We start from the raw sequence: 16871 nt of genomic DNA, 5'->3' as shown, positions 1-16871 counted from the left end.
GCTTCTTCACTGAAAGCGCGGTTGATTTGGACAGAACTGAGCCTGTTTCAACTGGAGTAAAACTTGATATTTATTGAAGACTACTTGGGACAGTCACAGTGGACAGATGCTACATAAGGCCTCACTCGCGCATGGTATCAGACCATTGCTCTAGTGGAGCACACAGCAGATCCCTGGTTAGCACTACCAGTGTGCAATGGAGATGTCCTGTTTAAGGCAAGAACTGGATTTGTACAAGGAGCCGACCGCAGTCAGCTGTATCCTACCCCAGGGATTACTGTAATGAAACCTCTACTCACTCTCACACATGAGTGTACATGGGAACAGGCTCTGGCTCCACATTCCAAGTCAGTTCTATATACACTGGTAAGAGCACTTGAAATAAAGAGGCAGCAGCTGCTCTACATTCATCCAGAAGGCCAGCTGAGGAGGCTGGGCTATCAAGGTATGGTTGGTGAGAGATCTTACTCCGCTGGAAGATCTGATGAGGCTTGAAGAAAAGGAAGAGTTGAAATCAGGTGCCTTTGTGGGCTCGTTCTTCTACATAAAGCTGCATCTGGAGGACAAAACAAGTATCAGTTTCTGCTTGATAGCCAGATGGAGAACAGTCTGAAGAGTTTGCACCTCCCCTCATTAACAAGGTTTCCTGTTTTAATATGAGAAGTCTTCACACTACATGTAGTTTCAGCCACCTCTCAGGCCAGAATGCTCTGCTCACCTTTAAGATGTCAGAAGTCATAGTTTTCAGTGGGATAAGCCGGGGGTCGTGCATGTGCACATCCTGTTCATCAGCAAGAATCCATGGGAAATCCTAGGGCAGGAACACAAGGAGCTTTATGTACAGAGGGGTGAGCAGCCCCAGAAGGTGAGCTCACTTTCTCAGTGCTAGGTCAGTACGTGAAGTGATGGGGATGGCACTGTGCAGGAAGTATTGGCACAGTCTAATTCAGGCATCAAAGCAGCTACTGCCTGCAGCTGGTGTGTGGTAGAAGTGCTCAGTCACCTCACCAGTGCAAACTGTAACACATTCAAAGCAAAGCCATGAAATGCATCATGTAAAAGCTAGCCATCTAGCAGCCCTTAACCTCACTGAATCCAGAATTCTTCAATTCCAGTCTTTGCAGCTTGCCTGTGACAAGGCAGCCAAAGATACCACTTACCTTTATCACCTGGATCTTCTCCATGTTGCGTGTAGCCGCCTCTCGTGTGTGAACCAGAACTGTGAAGGTGCAGCCTGTAAGAGAAAGGGCAGGCTGCAGATCAGGGGACGACCAACAGAGGCTCAGACACTGCCTGTAATCACCTCCCACAGAACAGATCCATGTCACTGGGCTGTGTGCACCTGCTTACCTGGGGGATTGTTGTCCAGCACAGCATCACACACGCTTATCTTCAGGATGAAGGCACGCAGTAACTGCTCCACGTGGGACAGCAAGGACTCTGAACTGTTGAGACAGCAGTTGTTAGTGGCACAAAGCAAAGTACGGGGGCCTGGAGCATCTTCCAGAACATCTCTAAGGACACGGGGGTTGGATGCTGTGAGAAAGCATGGGAATGGAATCTTTACCTAATGGAAAGCAGGGGCGGCTGGGTGATTTCGAAGACAAATCTCTCCACTGGGTGGTGCTCTTTATCCAGGATTACAACTACAACTTTCTCCACGTCATTCTGGAAGAATAACTGCAGTTAGAGAAGGCCCTTCCTTAAAACAAGCTGTCTTCTGCCCCCAGTTAGCTTCACTTCTGGTAGAGTACGTTTATCTGCTGTGGAGCAGTGCCAGCAGTTATCCAAACCTTGAGCCCTGTCCTACTGCCAGGTTCTACATGCAGTGTGATGTCTGCAGAGAGAAGAGAATGCAGGATGTGGGGTGGCAGCAAGGTTTGCAACGTGACGTGTGGTCACACTTTTCTCTCATAAAAGCTTGTGTTCAAACCACCTTTGCTTTCTGGCTTACAGCACAGCACTCTTAACTGTTCTCCTGCCAGATGGATGCTTCAACTCAACGTTCTGCTTTTGAACACATTTAAGTTCACGTGTAGGATGGGCTTATTGAAAATACAGAGACTGATCCTCATGTTTATGCATTAGAAGCAAACTGAATGCCAGCGTTCAGCAGCATGCCTTGACTGCAAGGAAGAATTAAGAATGTTTTTATTCTCCATTAGTAACTTTAAAAGCAAGTATATTGTGTATGGCAAGTACATAAATAAACATTTTGAGATGAGAGCAGTATTTACATTCTTTTATTTTCTATCTAAATCACTTGCAGTACATTTGCCCAGCACAGGTCCATGGTAAGATCATACCTTCTCAAGCAGTGGCTTTACACAGTGCAACGTGTCCTGGATGTACTGATTGAGCTCTGGGTGGCAGGACATCTGTAGCAAAGAGAGCAAACAGAGCTGTGTTCTGATGCCAACCAGGACAACGCTGAGAGATCTAAAGACAAGATCTCTATTTCCTAGGGAGCCTGCCTTTGTGTTACATCCTGCACGCAGCAGGGGAAGCACTCTGCTACTGTCGGCCACAATCTGCTCGTGCTGTGAGACCTCCATGAAGGTCTCCTACCTGGACGGGCACGTTGTATTTTTTCCTCTTCTGAAAGATCCCAATAGGGTAAACTTCTCTAACGTACAAGATGAGATGAACGGCCACTTCTAGAAATTCTGAAAGAACATCTGCAACAACTGAAAAACAGAAGTAAAAGATGCTGAAGGTTGCAGAGCAATACCATATTCATAGGACGTTTTTAAAGACACCAGCACACATCTCGTCTCCTTCCTAGCTGAGGGAAGTTTAGGGCTGGAGCATCCTGCAGGCGTCCAGTTCTCAGTGCAGCACAAACACATTACCTTGCCCAAAATTAAGGTCCTGTCGTGTGAGCGTGGTCATCTTGCCCAGAACCTGAAAAGCAGCACAAGAAGAATGTTTATCCTCTGGCTTTTATGGTCTTAACACAGCTGAGGGATCGCTTCACCTCCCTGATGCCAACAAGCTGCTCTCTGAGCTCAGTGACAAGCACATGTACACAAACCCAAGGCGCTCACTGTGACAGATTCAAGCTCGTGATCAAAAATCACCAGTAGTGCAAAAAATGAAGACAGCATCTTTTCGTGTTCTGTCTCACTGCTCACACTGCGCGCTTCTCTTCTCGTTCAGGGCAGGATTTACACTTCCCACTGACTCCACATCCCACATACTCCCCTGCTCCTCACAAACCCCAAGCCACCAGATCATTCACCTAATGTGGAATCTGTCCTGCAGGAATCTGTGACAAGGGCAGCACATTCAGTGGCCAAATGGAGCACTGTGTATCAAAGAATCAAGCAGCTGGAGCTCAGCATCCCAACAGGTCGGTATCTCGTGTGTATTTTAGGCTGCAACATACAGAACTGCTGATTGTAAGTTTCAGTGTTTCATTATTTTTGTCATCCTCTTTGTGTGCATGCAGACCACCACTGACGTGTTCTTAAATGCCTCCAGCTCCACCAGGAACACAGATGCCTTACACGGAGCTCTCAAGCCCTGCTTGCTCCTATCAGCTGCTTAGTTACCGACTGCCAAGCTGCTCCAGCTGCAAGGAGACGTGGTTTTCAGATCTCTAATGAATTATTTCACAAAATAGGGAGGTAACAGCTTCTATCTTTCTCTAAGCAAAATCTTAGAAGCATTAAGGCTGGAAAAGAGCTCTGTGATCATCCAGTCCAACCCAACCCACCGTGCCCACATCCCTCAGTGCCTCATCTCACTGAACACCACCATGCACGGTGACCCCACCGCTCCCTGTGCGGCTGTGCCAGCACATCCCTGCTCCTTCTGAGCGCAGACCTTCCCTAACATCCACCCTGCACCTCCCGTGCTGCAATTTAAGGCCGCACTCTCTGGCCCGTCGTCGCTGCGACCCGGAGCAGAGCCGAGCCCAGCTCTCCGCAGCCTCCCGCCAGAGCTGAGGACGGAGGAACGGCCCCGCCATGCCGACACAGCGAGGGCTGCCTCCAACCTCCTTCCCCCCGGGCCGCCTCACGTTCAGCACAGCCCGCTCGCCGCGCCCCTCCGCGCCCCCATCACGCCGCTCTCAGCCGCGCACCGCCGTTACCGCTCCCGTACCGCAGCTCTCCCGGCCCGGCGCTGTTGGCGGCGCAGGCGTGTGACGTCACCTCGGCCGTAGCGCCCCCTTGCGGCGGGAGGACCGCGCCCTGCCGCTGCCGCGCGGTTCGCCGCCCGCTTTCCCCGCGGGGTCCCGGCTGCAGCCGCGGTGTCTCCGCCGCGCGGGTTGCGGGGTCCCCCCGCCTTTGTCCCCGCCTTTGTCGGCTCTCCCTCTCAATCTCCCCCCTCTCCGCACGATGCCCCGGGCACAGCCGCGCACCCCCGCAGCGCTCCGCGCGTCCCCGCCCCGGGCACCCCGCGCCCCTCCCACCGCCCCGCAGCCCGCGGGGTCCCGGCGTCCCCGCTCCGGCCGCGCATTCCCCCACTGCCTCCGCGCGTCTCCTCCTCCTCCTTCTCCTTTTCCTCGTCCTCCTCGGTCCGCACACCCGTACCCCGGCACAGCCCTGCCCTGCTCTGCCCACCGGCAGCCGAGCACAGGTAAGCACCGGGGGGCCGCTCCGCTGAGCCGCTTTCCCTTTGCTTCTTAGGTACGGGGGCACTTTCACCGGGAGAAGACAAAGGCTGCGGGGATCCCGGCACCGCCGGCTTTGGGAAGCGGTGGGGATGGGGGCAGCCTGCTCCCGAGCCGCCCCCGCTGTCACCGTGCTGGCGGAGCAGCCCCGCTCTGCGGCTCCCCCGAGTCCGGGCTGCGTCGGCCGGTGCTGAGCGCTGCCCTGCCGGGCGGCTCTTCCCCTCTCGGCTCCGGACAGAGGCGCGGTTCCCCTCGCCGGGAGCCGCTGAGCGCCCGCACCGCTCCGTGAAGTGGCCGAAGGGCGAAGGGAGCTGCTCCCTCCGTGGCATTGTGTGTTCGCGTTCCCCCGAGTGCCCGCGGGTCGTTCTCTGCGTTTCTTGCTTTGCCAAAAGTGAGATCTTGGTTGTGAATTAAATCAATTTGGCATGGCTTAACGGCTCGTTGCGGCCGGCAATTCATCATGTGGGGTTTGTAAGTGACGTTTATCCGATTCACACCTGGAGCCGGCCGTCAGCCTCAGTGGAAACGGTTCTGTGTTTCCATCTCCTGTCTTTTGCAGGAAACGTTCGTCCCACGCGTTCGGGTTCAGAGTGAGGATGACACAGAGAGGAGGAAGGCAGTGCAGCCCGGCGCTGCGCTGCTCGGGGACACATCGCGGTGGGGACGGGGCCAAATCTCAGAATCACGGACTCGTTCGGGCTCTAAGATCAACTCCAACCCCAACCCATCCATGCTGTGCCCTTTCCTTGAACACCTCCCAGGGCGGTGACCCCACACCTCCCCGTGTCACTGTGCCCCTCTTTTCCCGTCCCACCGGCGGTGCTTTCCTCTGGCTGAGCGATGAGCTCTGCTATTGATCGCGTTTCATTTGTCACCGGGCATTGTGAGGGAAGCCGGAGAGTCCTCTCCGCTGCGCTGACAGCAAGCGACTGTATCTCAGATGCTAATCTCAGACTCATTGCTATTTTAATCTCATTATCGGGCAGGGGAGGCTCTGTTTGATAGCGGGTCGCCTGTGATGGCTGTGTCAGCCGCTCCGAGAGGTCCCGGAGGGGAGCGGAGCAGAGGGTACTGCATATTCATTCATTCCACTTCAAAACAGCGGCTCTGTCCCCTGGGCTGCGCTCCCTGCTCCAAGGGATGCACTCTGCGGGTAGGCACCAGGGAAACGGGGCACAGCTGGGATCACCTGGGCAGCAAAACCCAGCCCTTCACTAATGGGGAATGAGGGGCATTTGGGGTGAACTTGCTGAATGCAGGTTGCCTCGGGGAGGTGTTTTGTGGAGGTGCCTACAGCTCTGCTGAACCCTCTGCAAGCTTCAGTCTGTGTCCTGTCTTGTGTTTAAGCTGGACGGGGCTCTGGGCGCTGATGGGGCTGTGGGTGTCTCTGTTCACTGCAGAGGTTGGACCTTTAAGGCTCCCTTCCAACCCGAACCATGATTTTCGTGCTGCCATTTGCAATCGGTGCACAGAGCAAACGTGACTGTGGTCCTCCCGGCAGCAGAGAGTGCTTGGTGATGGCAGAAAGAGAAAGCAACAAGCAAAAGGAAAAAACAGATGTTTCAAAGGGTGGTGTTGTGGGATTCACCCAGCCTGAATATCTGCAGAAGGAACACGTCTCCCAGTCAGGATGGGTGAAGAAGATATGAAGTCAGATGAATCTGAGAGGTAGGTTGGGAGGAGAGGTGACAATGGATGCAGGCAACCTGCAAAAGGAGGACAGCTTTGACCCAGAAGAGCAGTGAGCTGCAGACTTGACTGCTCTGTCGTCCCTTTATAAAGTTATCCTTCATTAAAGCGAGTGTGCAAGTGTGCAAGCAAAGTGAAATTACGTGTGCCTAGGGGAGGAAAAGACGAGGGTGCATTCAGAATTTCCCATCTGCTTTTGGAGACCCTGGAAAGCTGGGGGGACCCCTTTGAAATGGGAGGGTCTTCTCTTGGCAGACTGTGTGTGAAGCTTCCCAGCATTTGCCTCCAGAAACAGAAAACCAGATGGAATGAGACCCAGCAGGGAAGGGAAATCTCATTTATCTGTACAATGCCATCCTCCTGGCTCCAGCCAGCTCTCTGCACGTCGGCTACCATGGAACCTACCCTGGCCATTCTGCTGCAGGCCTTCCCAAGCCAATCCATCACCCAGTGGCTCCTTATTTGCAGGGAGCCTGGCACACGAAGCTGGGTTTATTGTCCATCATCTGTGCCACACATGCACATACACACAGCGCTCGTGTAGATGAGCACACGCTTTGTCTGCTGCCTGGGGTTGTCTGGAGTCCAGGAAATCTTTATGCACTGCTGCCAAAGTCTGATCTTATCAGAGCCAAGGAGAAGTGCGTCCCAGATGACATGCTTGGGTCTGGGTTGGTTCAGCTCTTGAGCATAAAAACTGCATCATCTGTGATCTGGAGTGATAAAGGAGTGATAAAGGAACTTGACATGCATTTCTGGATTGAAGTGTTCTGTTCCTCTCTGCTGTGTCATGAAGAACATGGGTGACGACTTAAAGCCAAGGCTCTCATGTATCGTAGCTTCAGTGAGATGCATGAATGAACGCATGCAGTGAATGAACCAATGCAGCAGTGGCAGCATCACAGCCTTTTTTTCCACACCAGGCTGACAGAGCTGCATTTACAGGGAGAAAAAAACCATGAGTTTCTGTGTATCCATTCAGTCCACGTCTGCCTTGCAGGATTACAAGCTGAGAGCAGAGCAATAGTAATAATATCTGTGAGTCCAGAGAAAGGGCTGCCCACGGGGAAGTTCCCCAAGATGCCAAACAACATAATTTCTCTTACAGGGTTCTGACCATCCGCTGCTAACCCAAAATAGATCAGAAGTGTTAACTGAGAGACAGCTCTGCAACTCGTTCTCAGCCCTGAGCTCGCACCCCAGGTAGCTCCACGGCCTTATCTTTGCTTTACACATTTTCACGTCAATAGGCAGATTTGCTTCCTTGAGAAGTAGGTGGCTGATAATCCTGGGGGTGCACAAAGGAAGCACGCAAAGTGTTGGCTGAAGTAAGGAGGACACAGATGTGGTGCTGGGGAGAGCTGCAGGAGCAGCCAGCTTGGTGAGTGCTTGGGCTGTTTCCTTTATTGAAGTACCACCCCTCAGAAGAGGATGAATTTTGGACTTGATACGCGTTTATTTCTGCGTAGGAAATTCTGCCCTGGGTAAAAACATCTGTTGCAGAACAGGTGCATCAGCAGTGAGAATGCTGCTCTGCTCTGCGTCCCCACGCCCTGGGCTGGCTGCTGCTGTGGGCTGGGGTCCTGAGAGGCATTTGGAAGCTGAGGAGCAGCACCACAGCATCGAGCTGTTCTTTGGCTCCTGCTGGAAAGCAGAATTGTGGCTAATGTGTCTGTCAGGTTCGTTATCAAAGCGCCGCTGTCTGTGAGTGAGACTGAAGGCGCTGCCTTCCATTCTCTTTGCACTTTTTCTCTCCTCCTGCCGTTTTGCCTATAGATGAAAAGGTAAGATGCTGTCTGCAGCTCTCTGGGTTGTTCTGTGATGCCTTGATCCAGCTGGTCTGTGCCGGTTCTTACAGAGAAAATCCCTCAAAAAGACAAAGGCTGCAGATGCAGGGTTTGGGTTTTGCTTGGCTGCTATTTGTTACATTGGTGAGAAGCAGGAACTGGAGGTGCTTTGATAATATATTTAGCTGTCAGTCTGGTTTTCCTTTGTCCCAGGTAGCTGTCAATAAAATGCTATTCCATAGCACTACGCCTGCAGGAAATGAGCAGCTCCCGGATCAGCCCTCACCTCACACTTCGTTGGCTTTGTGGCCAGTGGAAGGACTTGATTTTCACACCCTACATGGAAGGAAAGCCCTCTGTGCTGCCTGCTTCTCTCCAGAGATGCAGACTGAAAGTTTGCTCCCGGTCTCTAAGCAATAGCAGAGATGCATCTTGCAGAGGAAGAATCTGCTGATGCGTAGTTGAGCAGAATTGCGTGCCCCCCTTCACAGGTGACATGGAGCAGCAGAGCAGCTGGAGGAAGGAGCGCAAGCCATTGCAATTAGGCAACAGAGAGGATCACGTGGTGAACAGAACGATGGCTATGAGTGGCAACTGAGGCCTGGGGTACAGGAGAGGTTGGTGGAGGGGGTTGAGCTGCCCAGATCGAGAGGAACAGTCCAGGAAAGCTACCAAAAGGGCAGGGAAAGAAGAATTAAGCTAGAGAAGTCTGTAACCAGTGCAATGTCCCAAGGCCACATTCATAACACAAACACAGGGATGAAAAAAGACCTGTGAAAATCCCCCACTGAAGCAGAATGGATGAAAATGCTCTGAGTTTTGGTCTCAGTGTCCTCTGAGCTTGGATTGCCCTCCCTGTGCAGGTGTCAACTTGGTGGGACGAGTGCAGGTGGGACGAGTTTGCAGGCTCAGGGAGAGCAGTGGGACGAGCCATAGGGCGTTCAGCTCGCCTTCCTGCCCCCTGACCAGCATCCCCTGCTCTGCTGACAGCAGCAGATTTCTTTTTCCGCCACACTGCAGAGACGCAGCCCAAACCATTCTGCGTTGTCTCTTTCCTTGCCCGCGTTCAGGCAGTGTGTGCGTCCACGCCTTGAGCTGCTCAGGGCTCTCGCTGTTGCTGGTCCTGCGAAGCCACCATCTGCCTCCGGTTCTGTTCGTCTTGACATCTTCATTGCAAGGAAACCAGCTGTGCTGGGGGCCGCTGCCAGGCAGGCTGAGGATGCCAACGTGGCAGCCGAGTGCCCCGCCGACAGCTGGTGCTGTGCAGCCCTCAGATGGCAGGCAGCGAGTGGGAGGGCAGGGGGCTGCTCAGCCATCAAAGGGAAGCGTCCCGCTGATTGATGGCCCTCATTTGCACATGAAACTGGGACCTCTTATCCCTGCAGGCCCTGCACGTGGGTCTCAGCTGCTGTAAGCCTGGCTGGCACAGGAGATAACCAAGGAGGGAGAAACTCTCATCCAACTCTTTTTGGATGACATCTGGACATCTCAAGTGTCTGAGTTGAATTTTGGTTGCCCTTACGGTTCCTAGAAGTTGGTTGCTTCATTCGTGTTGTCGCTGTTGATTTTAATTGCAGGTGACACAGAGGCCCCAGGATTATGGCAGCTTCTCCCACCTTCTTCCCTCCGTCTCTTTTCCTGTGTGTGCTGCTTCTTTCTGACATCACCTTTGCCATCTCCCTGGACACTGACATGAAGCTCAAAAATGAGAACAACAACCACCTTCAGAACCAAGAGATGTGGCTTCAGCATCCCAGGAGTGGGCACCAGCACAAGCATGGCTTGGCCAAGAAAGGAAGGGTCCTTGCCCTGCCTGCCAGAGGGCAACCAGCCGGGGAAGAGGCCTTCCGAGTGGGCAGCGGAGCTCCAGCCGTGGAGGAGCTGGTGCCACCTGGCCAGCCAGCAGCACTGAAACAGGATAAGGATAAGGATAAGGATGTGTTCCTGGGCTTTGAGCTCCCAGAGAATCAGTCCCCTGGGTCTGAGAGAGGAAAGAAGCAGAACCGAGAGCAGCGACGGCACAGCCGCAGGGACAGGCTGAAACACCACAGAGGTATGAGGGGAGCAAGGGGAACTGGTGTCAGAGTACAAGGGGGCAATTAGATTGGATAGAAGGAAGAAGTGTTCTGCAGTGAGGGCAGTGAGGCACTGCACAGGCTGCCCACAGAGGTGGTGCAGGCACCCAAGGTCAGGGGATGGGGCTGTGAGCACTGATGGAGCTGTGGGTGTCCCTGCTCAGTGCAGGGTTGGACCTGATGGCCTTTAGGGTCCCTTCCAACTCCAACCGTTCTATGATTTGAGGTTCAAGAGGAGGCTGTTGGCTCACTTGTAATGAGGGCAAGAAGATGTAGCTGTGGTTGAGCCACATGAGTGTGCGGAGAGCGTGGGGTGTGTGCCTGCTCTGGGGAGAAATCTGCCAAACAAAAGAGGCACAAGAAAAAAGGCAACTCCAGAACTGGAGGTTTGTACTGCTGGCTGCAATTTTCTGAAAATGACCTTGTTTGCCTTATAGGGGAGAGCGCTGGAAGCCCTGGACGGGGGGGGTTGGTTTGGGGTGGCCTCCTTTGTTGTTGCTTTTTTTTTTTTTTAAGCAAACAGTTCAATTCAGGATGAAAAAAGACCAAGCCGTGCTCAATCTCTCCACTGACTTCAAAACATGACAAGAACTGGAAATAATAATTAAAAAAGCCTACTTAGCTTGAAGATCAGTTTCTTCCCATCACAACTTGCATTCTTCTGAGTTTATGGCAAACTGTGAAAAATCTAACTTTTTCACATGTGAGATTGCTCTAATTACGTGACAGCACTGTTAGAAATGTTGCTAAAAGTTTTTGACTGGGGCTGCTTCCCTCCGCAGGTCAGCTTGTGGTGCCTGCACTACGGTGCCCTCACAGCAGTAAATCTGTAGTGCTCTTAAAGCCAGGCACTCCGTGCCCATCTGCACCATTTGACAAGTTGGGTGTCAGTCTCCCTGCCTTCCAGCTATCACTCCTCCCTGCATCAGTAAGAAGAGCTCTGTTGTTTTCTCAGGGGACTGACTGAACAGCTCACATTAAGCAATATAGAAAGAGCGTGCAACAAAGCTGGCTTGAAGCCTTAATTGCAGACTGCAAAACAGGCCCAGTACCTTTGGCTTAACCTAAGGTCTACAATGAAATTAAGTCTTTGCAAAAGCATGGGTCAGGTTATGAAGTTCTTTCATTTCAAGTTTGGGAGGTTCTGACGAGTTAGATAGGAATTACCCACCCTTAAAATGAGGTAAGGATGTGTTTCAGGAATTTGCAGCAGCTCTAAAAATGTTTTTTTTTGTATTCCCAAGACCAGCCAACAAGGATGATTCCCAAAAGAATTGGCTTGCTACACCCACAGCTTCAAGAAGTCTTGGAGATTTGCATTTTCTTTAGGAAGAAATCCATTGATTCTTAAGCATGAGAAATACAGAAGTGCACCTTCTTGAAGATACTGTGACCTCAGTGTGTAAGAATCAAGGTGCAGATAGGTTGGGACTGACTGACACTGGTCTCAGGGTGGTAGAAAACAAGGCAGTGGCTGGATGGAATCAAAGATTCCTTTAAGTTGCATTTTTCCATGGCGTGCAGAGAGGAAAGGGACGACAAAGCTCATGCTTTTACCTGTTGTCCTCTGCAGGGAAGGCTGCTGTTGGGCCGAGCTCCCTGTACAAGAAACCTGAAAGCTTCGAGCAACAGTTTCAAAACCTGCAGGCAGAGGAAGCGAGCAGCCCGACCCCCGCCGTGCTTCCCTTCACTGCACTGGATCTGGTCGTTTCCACTGAAGAGCCCCCTGTGCTTCCAGCCACGTCGCCGCGGTCACAGGTAAAGAGACCACTGGTACCTGCACTGCAGCTCTGATGCAGACAGCAATCTCCTGCAGCTAAGCTCCAGTTTCTTCTTTTTCAGTTAGAGGAAAGTGCTTGCCTACCACCAAACTCAGAAGCAGCTCTCTATCTTGGAGACACCCCAAAAGCTGCTCCTTCAGTCCCTTCTCTTCCCTGCCCTCCTTCTCCCTTAGCTAGCCATCTCCATTTGGCTTCAAGGAGCAGAGATGCAGTAGTAGCCCTTGGCTGGAGGGGCAGCATGTTCTGATGCTCCTTGCTGGCCTTCCTGCCCCACAAAGAAGCAGTGAAAGCTTCCCTCTTGATTTTAGCTGGGACAAGAGAAAGCTTTTCCTTTCTAAACATGATACTAAGAACCCCCGGTGGACAAGGTGGGGATGTGTGTGGGGGGGAATTACAAAGCCTTAAGGTCTGAAAGCATGAGGAAAACTGACAAATGCTTCAGTGTCACTACAGAAGTATAATCCATTGTCTCTTTGGTATCTTGTGGTTTGCAGGCCCGCCTCAGGCAAGACGGGGATGTGATGCCCACCCTAGATATGGCACTCTTTGACTGGACAGATTATGAGGACCTCAAACCAGAAATGTGGCCGTCAGCTAAAAAGAAAGGTGCTAAACTCACCCTGTTCAGCTCACCATCCTCTTTCCTAAAAGTCATCCTGTAAGTCTTGGCCTATGATTAGCGTTGGCAGATGTGCTGAGGGATAAGAGGCCATTGTAGTGGGGAAAGAGAAAAAACTGACTGTATTTATGCTCTGCTTCAACACACTTCTCATTTTGGGCGGATAGTTTGAGAGGAAAGGAAAAATGATTGGGTGGAAGGCTGAGAAGTAGAGAGGAGACTGAACTATAAGGGTTCAGAACTCAAACTCCTGAAGTCTGGGGCTTTGTTTCACCTTAGTCTCCAGAATATAAACGGCAGTGTGATATTTTCTACCAGCGCCAATTCTTTTCCACAGAGAAACGCCGCAGTAAGAGCTCCAGTGGTGGAAATGAAACCTCATCAGCAGAAGGGGAGCCGTGTGACCACCATCTTGACTGCCTGCCAGGTCAGGATGAGCCTGATGACCAATGTCACGTTTGTAGAAATGGCTGCAGACCAGCCCAAGTTCCGCTCTAAGTATCCTAATTTTGATGCTGTTCAGTAACGGTGTGCAGAGGGCAGTTGGAAGGTAACATCTGTAGCACTGCCGCAGTCCTAGCAGGGAGGAAATCAGCCGTGCTCACCCATGCTCTTACGTTGCAGGCTCTTGCTGTGACTTGCGTGAGCACCTCTGCAAACCACACAACCGAGGCCTCAACAACAAATGTTACGATGACTGTATGTGCACAGAAGGTGAGCAGCTCCTCGCTCCCCCGCTTCCTGCTGTCTCAGGAGTTGGCTGGGCGCAGTGTTTGTAGGCAGCCCTGCTGTTCCTGGCCTTTCCTTGACGCCGCCTCGCAATGTGACCAGTGAGTCACCTGGGATGTCTTGTGTTCCCTCTTGATATCTAACAGAAGAAGCCACTGAAAATAAACAACTCAGTGGTGCTTTGAAGTCCCACACACTGTATGTGACGCTGTACTGCTACCCTTGCTTCACGTTACTTTATGCCTCGTGTGGCTTTTCTGAGTTAATTTCAAATGAATATGTAGCAATTCAGTAGGTGTGGGCAGGACCCAGACTTGGGTTTCTTAAAATTATTTCTGGAGAATCTACAGCAGCCCTCAGTAAGCTGGGACATTAGGAAGGTGTTGCAAAGCGCTCTTCCAGTCTGAACACGTTCAGGACCAGCTCCAGGCACTGGGTCTTGTCTGTCAGAACAAAGCTGCCTGCCGGGCTGAGTGACCTGTGTGTAAGGACTGGTGACTCTGACCAGGTCAGACACCTTGTGCACCCAGCTGACTGAGTGCTTTCCTGGATTTGTAATGTTAAGTGATAGCTCTCACCTTGGCTGTGTCATGGAATACTGGAAGGCCTTCATCAGTGAGGATGTTGTGATAGATTAACCCAGGAAAAAGTCTTTCTGCAAGCCTAATGAACGCTGCCTGCGGCCCTGCTTTATGTTTAAGCTAGTTGTGTGTTGATGCCAAATATGCATCCTCTAAAGAGATCCCCAGAGGTGTAGGGTCCAGATAAGATGTTTAGATAAGAACAGAGCTCTGATCTTGAGTGCTCTCTTCCTGGGAGGCCTAACTGCCCTGGGGGGGGCTGGTAATGAGGGGCAGAAACTCAGCTTCAAGGTAGCCTGGTCTCAACACAGCCCAGGGACACGCACTCCAAAATGCTGCTCAGTGACCTGTGACATCAGATGGGTCTCCTGTGTACAAGTACTCAAGGACAGTTTATGGGCTGTCTCATTATTGCAGCCATAAATCCTCAACCTCCCCCACTCTGGGGGTGCTGGCACTGTTGCATCTGTTGTCTGCTCTGGAAGTAAAAAGATTTTCAGTTTTGAGAACGATCAAATCAGGTCTTGCCAAGAACTGCTATAACCAGATCCTGGACTACTGAAAATCAAGACTTTCATGTGCATTGCTTGCACGTAGGCTTTCCTCCATCTGGCCCACCTGCCTCAGTTGGAACAAAGTCAGACAGCAGAATCATAGAATGGCTTAAGTTGAAGGAACCTTAAAGACCACAGAGCTCCAACCCCCTGCTCTGGGCTGATTGCCCCCCACCAGCTCAGGCCGCCCATCTGACCTGGCCTTGGGCACCTCCAGGATGGGACAAGTGCCTCTGGGGTATGACAAGATAAATCAGTACCAGAAACTGAGGAGTTAACCTGACCAGAGGCCCCCATTGCCTTCCTCTGCTACGGGAGACCGTGTACTGAAGGTTTTTTTAACAAATGAAATACTATTTTTTTTCTCCAAGCATTCATCAATGCTATCTCTGGTAGCTTCCTTCAGAGCCTGCATTTCTAGCATCCAAAATGAAGTGAAGGAGATGAGCAGTGAGCTTTGGATCAGGCCTCCCAGTAATAGCACTTCAGTCTCTTCCCTCCTCTCTTGAAGCTTCAGAGAAACAAATAGCAAGGGGAGCTCCCAGCCGTCGGTGCTGCACATTATGTCTGTAGTAATTTCCCGATGGAGAGTTCACTTAGACAGTAATGGGAAGTAATAGGGGGAAACCAAGCAGGGCTTCCATAAAATCACTGGAAACAATTGGGATAATTCATTGGTATTTCAAAAAGCCAGTGAAGCTTTCTGCCAGAGCCAATGAATCCCAGACCAGAACAGTGAGCCAAGCAGAACAGCAGCAAGCAACGCGCCCTGCCTGCGCGGGGCGGCTATCTGCCACCTCCTTTGACACAGCCTAGGCTTCCCAGTGCTGGGACCGGCCCCACTGCTGCAGGTTCTGTTATGAGCTGAGGCTGGGAGCTGTGTTCAGTGTTACTGCTTTAATGAAGCCTTACCCTCTCACCATGCCTGCTGTTTGCTGTTGTTTTTTTACAGGGCTACGCTGCTACGCCAAGTTCCACCGGAACCGAAGAGTGACCCGAAGGAAAGGGCGCTGTGTGGAGCCTGAGTCTGCCAACGGAGAGCAGGGATCATTCATTAACGTTTAGGAGGGTGGGACTTTATCTCCTGCCTGGATGCTCGGTAGCTGGAGTCAAACTGCCTACACCTAGCAGTGAGGATTAGAGAAAAAGTCAAGCGAATGATTGAAGCTGCAGGCCAGGCTCCAATAGAACTGAGGCTGGCGTTAACTCTAGAGTGGTCTCAGCCTTCTCCACACCAGGACTGCATTCCTCCTCCCTTCCCTCAGCACATTCCCGTCCTCTGGGTCCCCCTCTCCCAGTTAGTTGGAGATGATCGTGATTGCCAGTCTGATGGCAAGATAGGAAAGATCCTTCAGGTCAGGAGGCACAGGAGCTTAAGCTTTCCCTCTCGACAGTTGCTTGAGAAGAAAGGCAGACACTCCTTAGGGTCAGAGGTTCTTAGAGAATTGGAAGCTTATAGGGAGACAAAGAGGATAGCAGAAGCTGCCTGGGTGAGAAGGGACCCCTGACAGAGCTCTCCTTCTCCCCTTTGTTTACTGCTACAGACTGGTACTCCCAGCAGTTACATGCTGCCACTTCCTACCTGTCTTCTTTGAGAGCATTGACTCCCACTCCTTCCTTCTCTCCTGCTCCCATAGAATGACCTGGTTTCTGCAAGGATGTGGCAAGACATCCCTGCCTGCAGCCCTCACTCATTAGTTATCCTGCCAAGTCTGTTATTTTTAATGATTATTTTTAGGAGCTTTCTGGGGAAGTGATAGTTTTCCTAGTGAGCCAAAAACGAGGTTTTTGGTAACAGGAGATAGGGACAGGCTGTTCCACTGTAGTGAATCCTGTGACATGTTGCATGTGTGTTTCCACGATGTGTAAATAAAGCTATGATAGATACCCTTTGTGGAACCCTTCTGCTTCTTCAGCTGCACCTGAGGATGGCGCAGGAGCCAGGGGGGCTCAGAGGAGTAGAAATAGTAAACCTGGTGCTTTGGGCAGAATCCTCTTTACACTGCTTCCCGAAACCCCACTGTGTGCCATTAGGAGAGGCAGGTCCCCATTCTGCACTGTTTCATAGTGTCACACTGTGTACTCACCCAGGTGCTTCTTGGCATTAAGGTTTGTGCCTCTGATGTGATGGCTGCCCAGTCATGACTACAGAACTACGCTGTGCATTCAGTAGTAGTTCTGACCCTCATGCACCTGTATTGCTGGGAGATGCACAGAGGATTTGGAAAGGAGGGTTTAGGCAAAGCCTGACGCTCATCTGGCCAGAGCTATTTTGATTTCTAATTACAGCACGACAATCTCAGCCCAAAAATTTGGAGTAAGGAATGGTGGCTTGGCTACAGCTCTATGCTGTGGCAGCAGGGATGCAGTTTGTTAACCCAGAGAGAGAAATGCAGCCCCTCCCTCAGCACAGATGCAGAACAGTAGGTGGTTCTGCC

The 16871-nt window shown here is 51.7% G+C and overlaps 2 protein-coding genes across 5 annotated transcripts; one reads left to right on the top strand and one right to left on the bottom strand.

Annotated features, from left to right (window-relative positions):
* Positions 1-45: 45 nt before the first annotated feature.
* MAD2L2 (mitotic arrest deficient 2 like 2) lies at positions 46-4170 on the bottom strand. 4 transcript variants are annotated; one of them, XR_008208746.1, is made up of 9 exons: positions 2853-2904; positions 2569-2687; positions 2307-2378; positions 1568-1668; positions 1351-1445; positions 1161-1234; positions 719-811; positions 300-556; positions 46-207 (listed from the first exon to the last, which is right to left on the bottom strand). XR_008208746.1 is itself a non-coding variant. In XM_052691659.1 (9 exons), the coding sequence occupies exons 2-9, from the start codon at positions 2890-2892 to the stop codon at positions 515-517; spliced, it is 636 nt and encodes a 211-aa protein (XP_052547619.1). In that variant the 5' UTR covers positions 2893-2904; positions 4108-4170; the 3' UTR covers positions 46-514. The 4 variants fall into 4 exon arrangements, 3 of the variants coding, with proteins under 3 accessions (XP_052547619.1, XP_052547621.1, XP_052547622.1); XM_052691659.1 differs by adding an exon at positions 4108-4170 and having other exon boundaries at positions 46-556; XM_052691661.1 differs by adding an exon at positions 4088-4147 and having other exon boundaries at positions 46-556.
* A 213-nt stretch (positions 4171-4383) lies between these two features.
* DRAXIN (dorsal inhibitory axon guidance protein) lies at positions 4384-16321 on the top strand. The gene is made up of 7 exons (XM_052691654.1): positions 4384-4584; positions 9672-10147; positions 11743-11927; positions 12445-12556; positions 12907-12996; positions 13194-13283; positions 15386-16321. Exons 2-7 carry the CDS (start codon positions 9694-9696, stop codon positions 15496-15498), a joined length of 1044 nt encoding a protein of 347 aa, XP_052547614.1. The 5' UTR covers positions 4384-4584; positions 9672-9693; the 3' UTR covers positions 15499-16321.
* The last annotated feature ends 550 nt before the right edge of the window (positions 16322-16871 follow it).

This window comes from Tympanuchus pallidicinctus, unplaced genomic scaffold (genome assembly GCF_026119805.1).
Source record: "Tympanuchus pallidicinctus isolate F22 unplaced genomic scaffold, pur_lepc_1.0 scaffold29, whole genome shotgun sequence".
Taxonomy (NCBI): Eukaryota; Metazoa; Chordata; class Aves; order Galliformes; family Phasianidae; genus Tympanuchus; species Tympanuchus pallidicinctus.
This window is presented reverse-complemented; position numbering and strand designations above follow the sequence as displayed.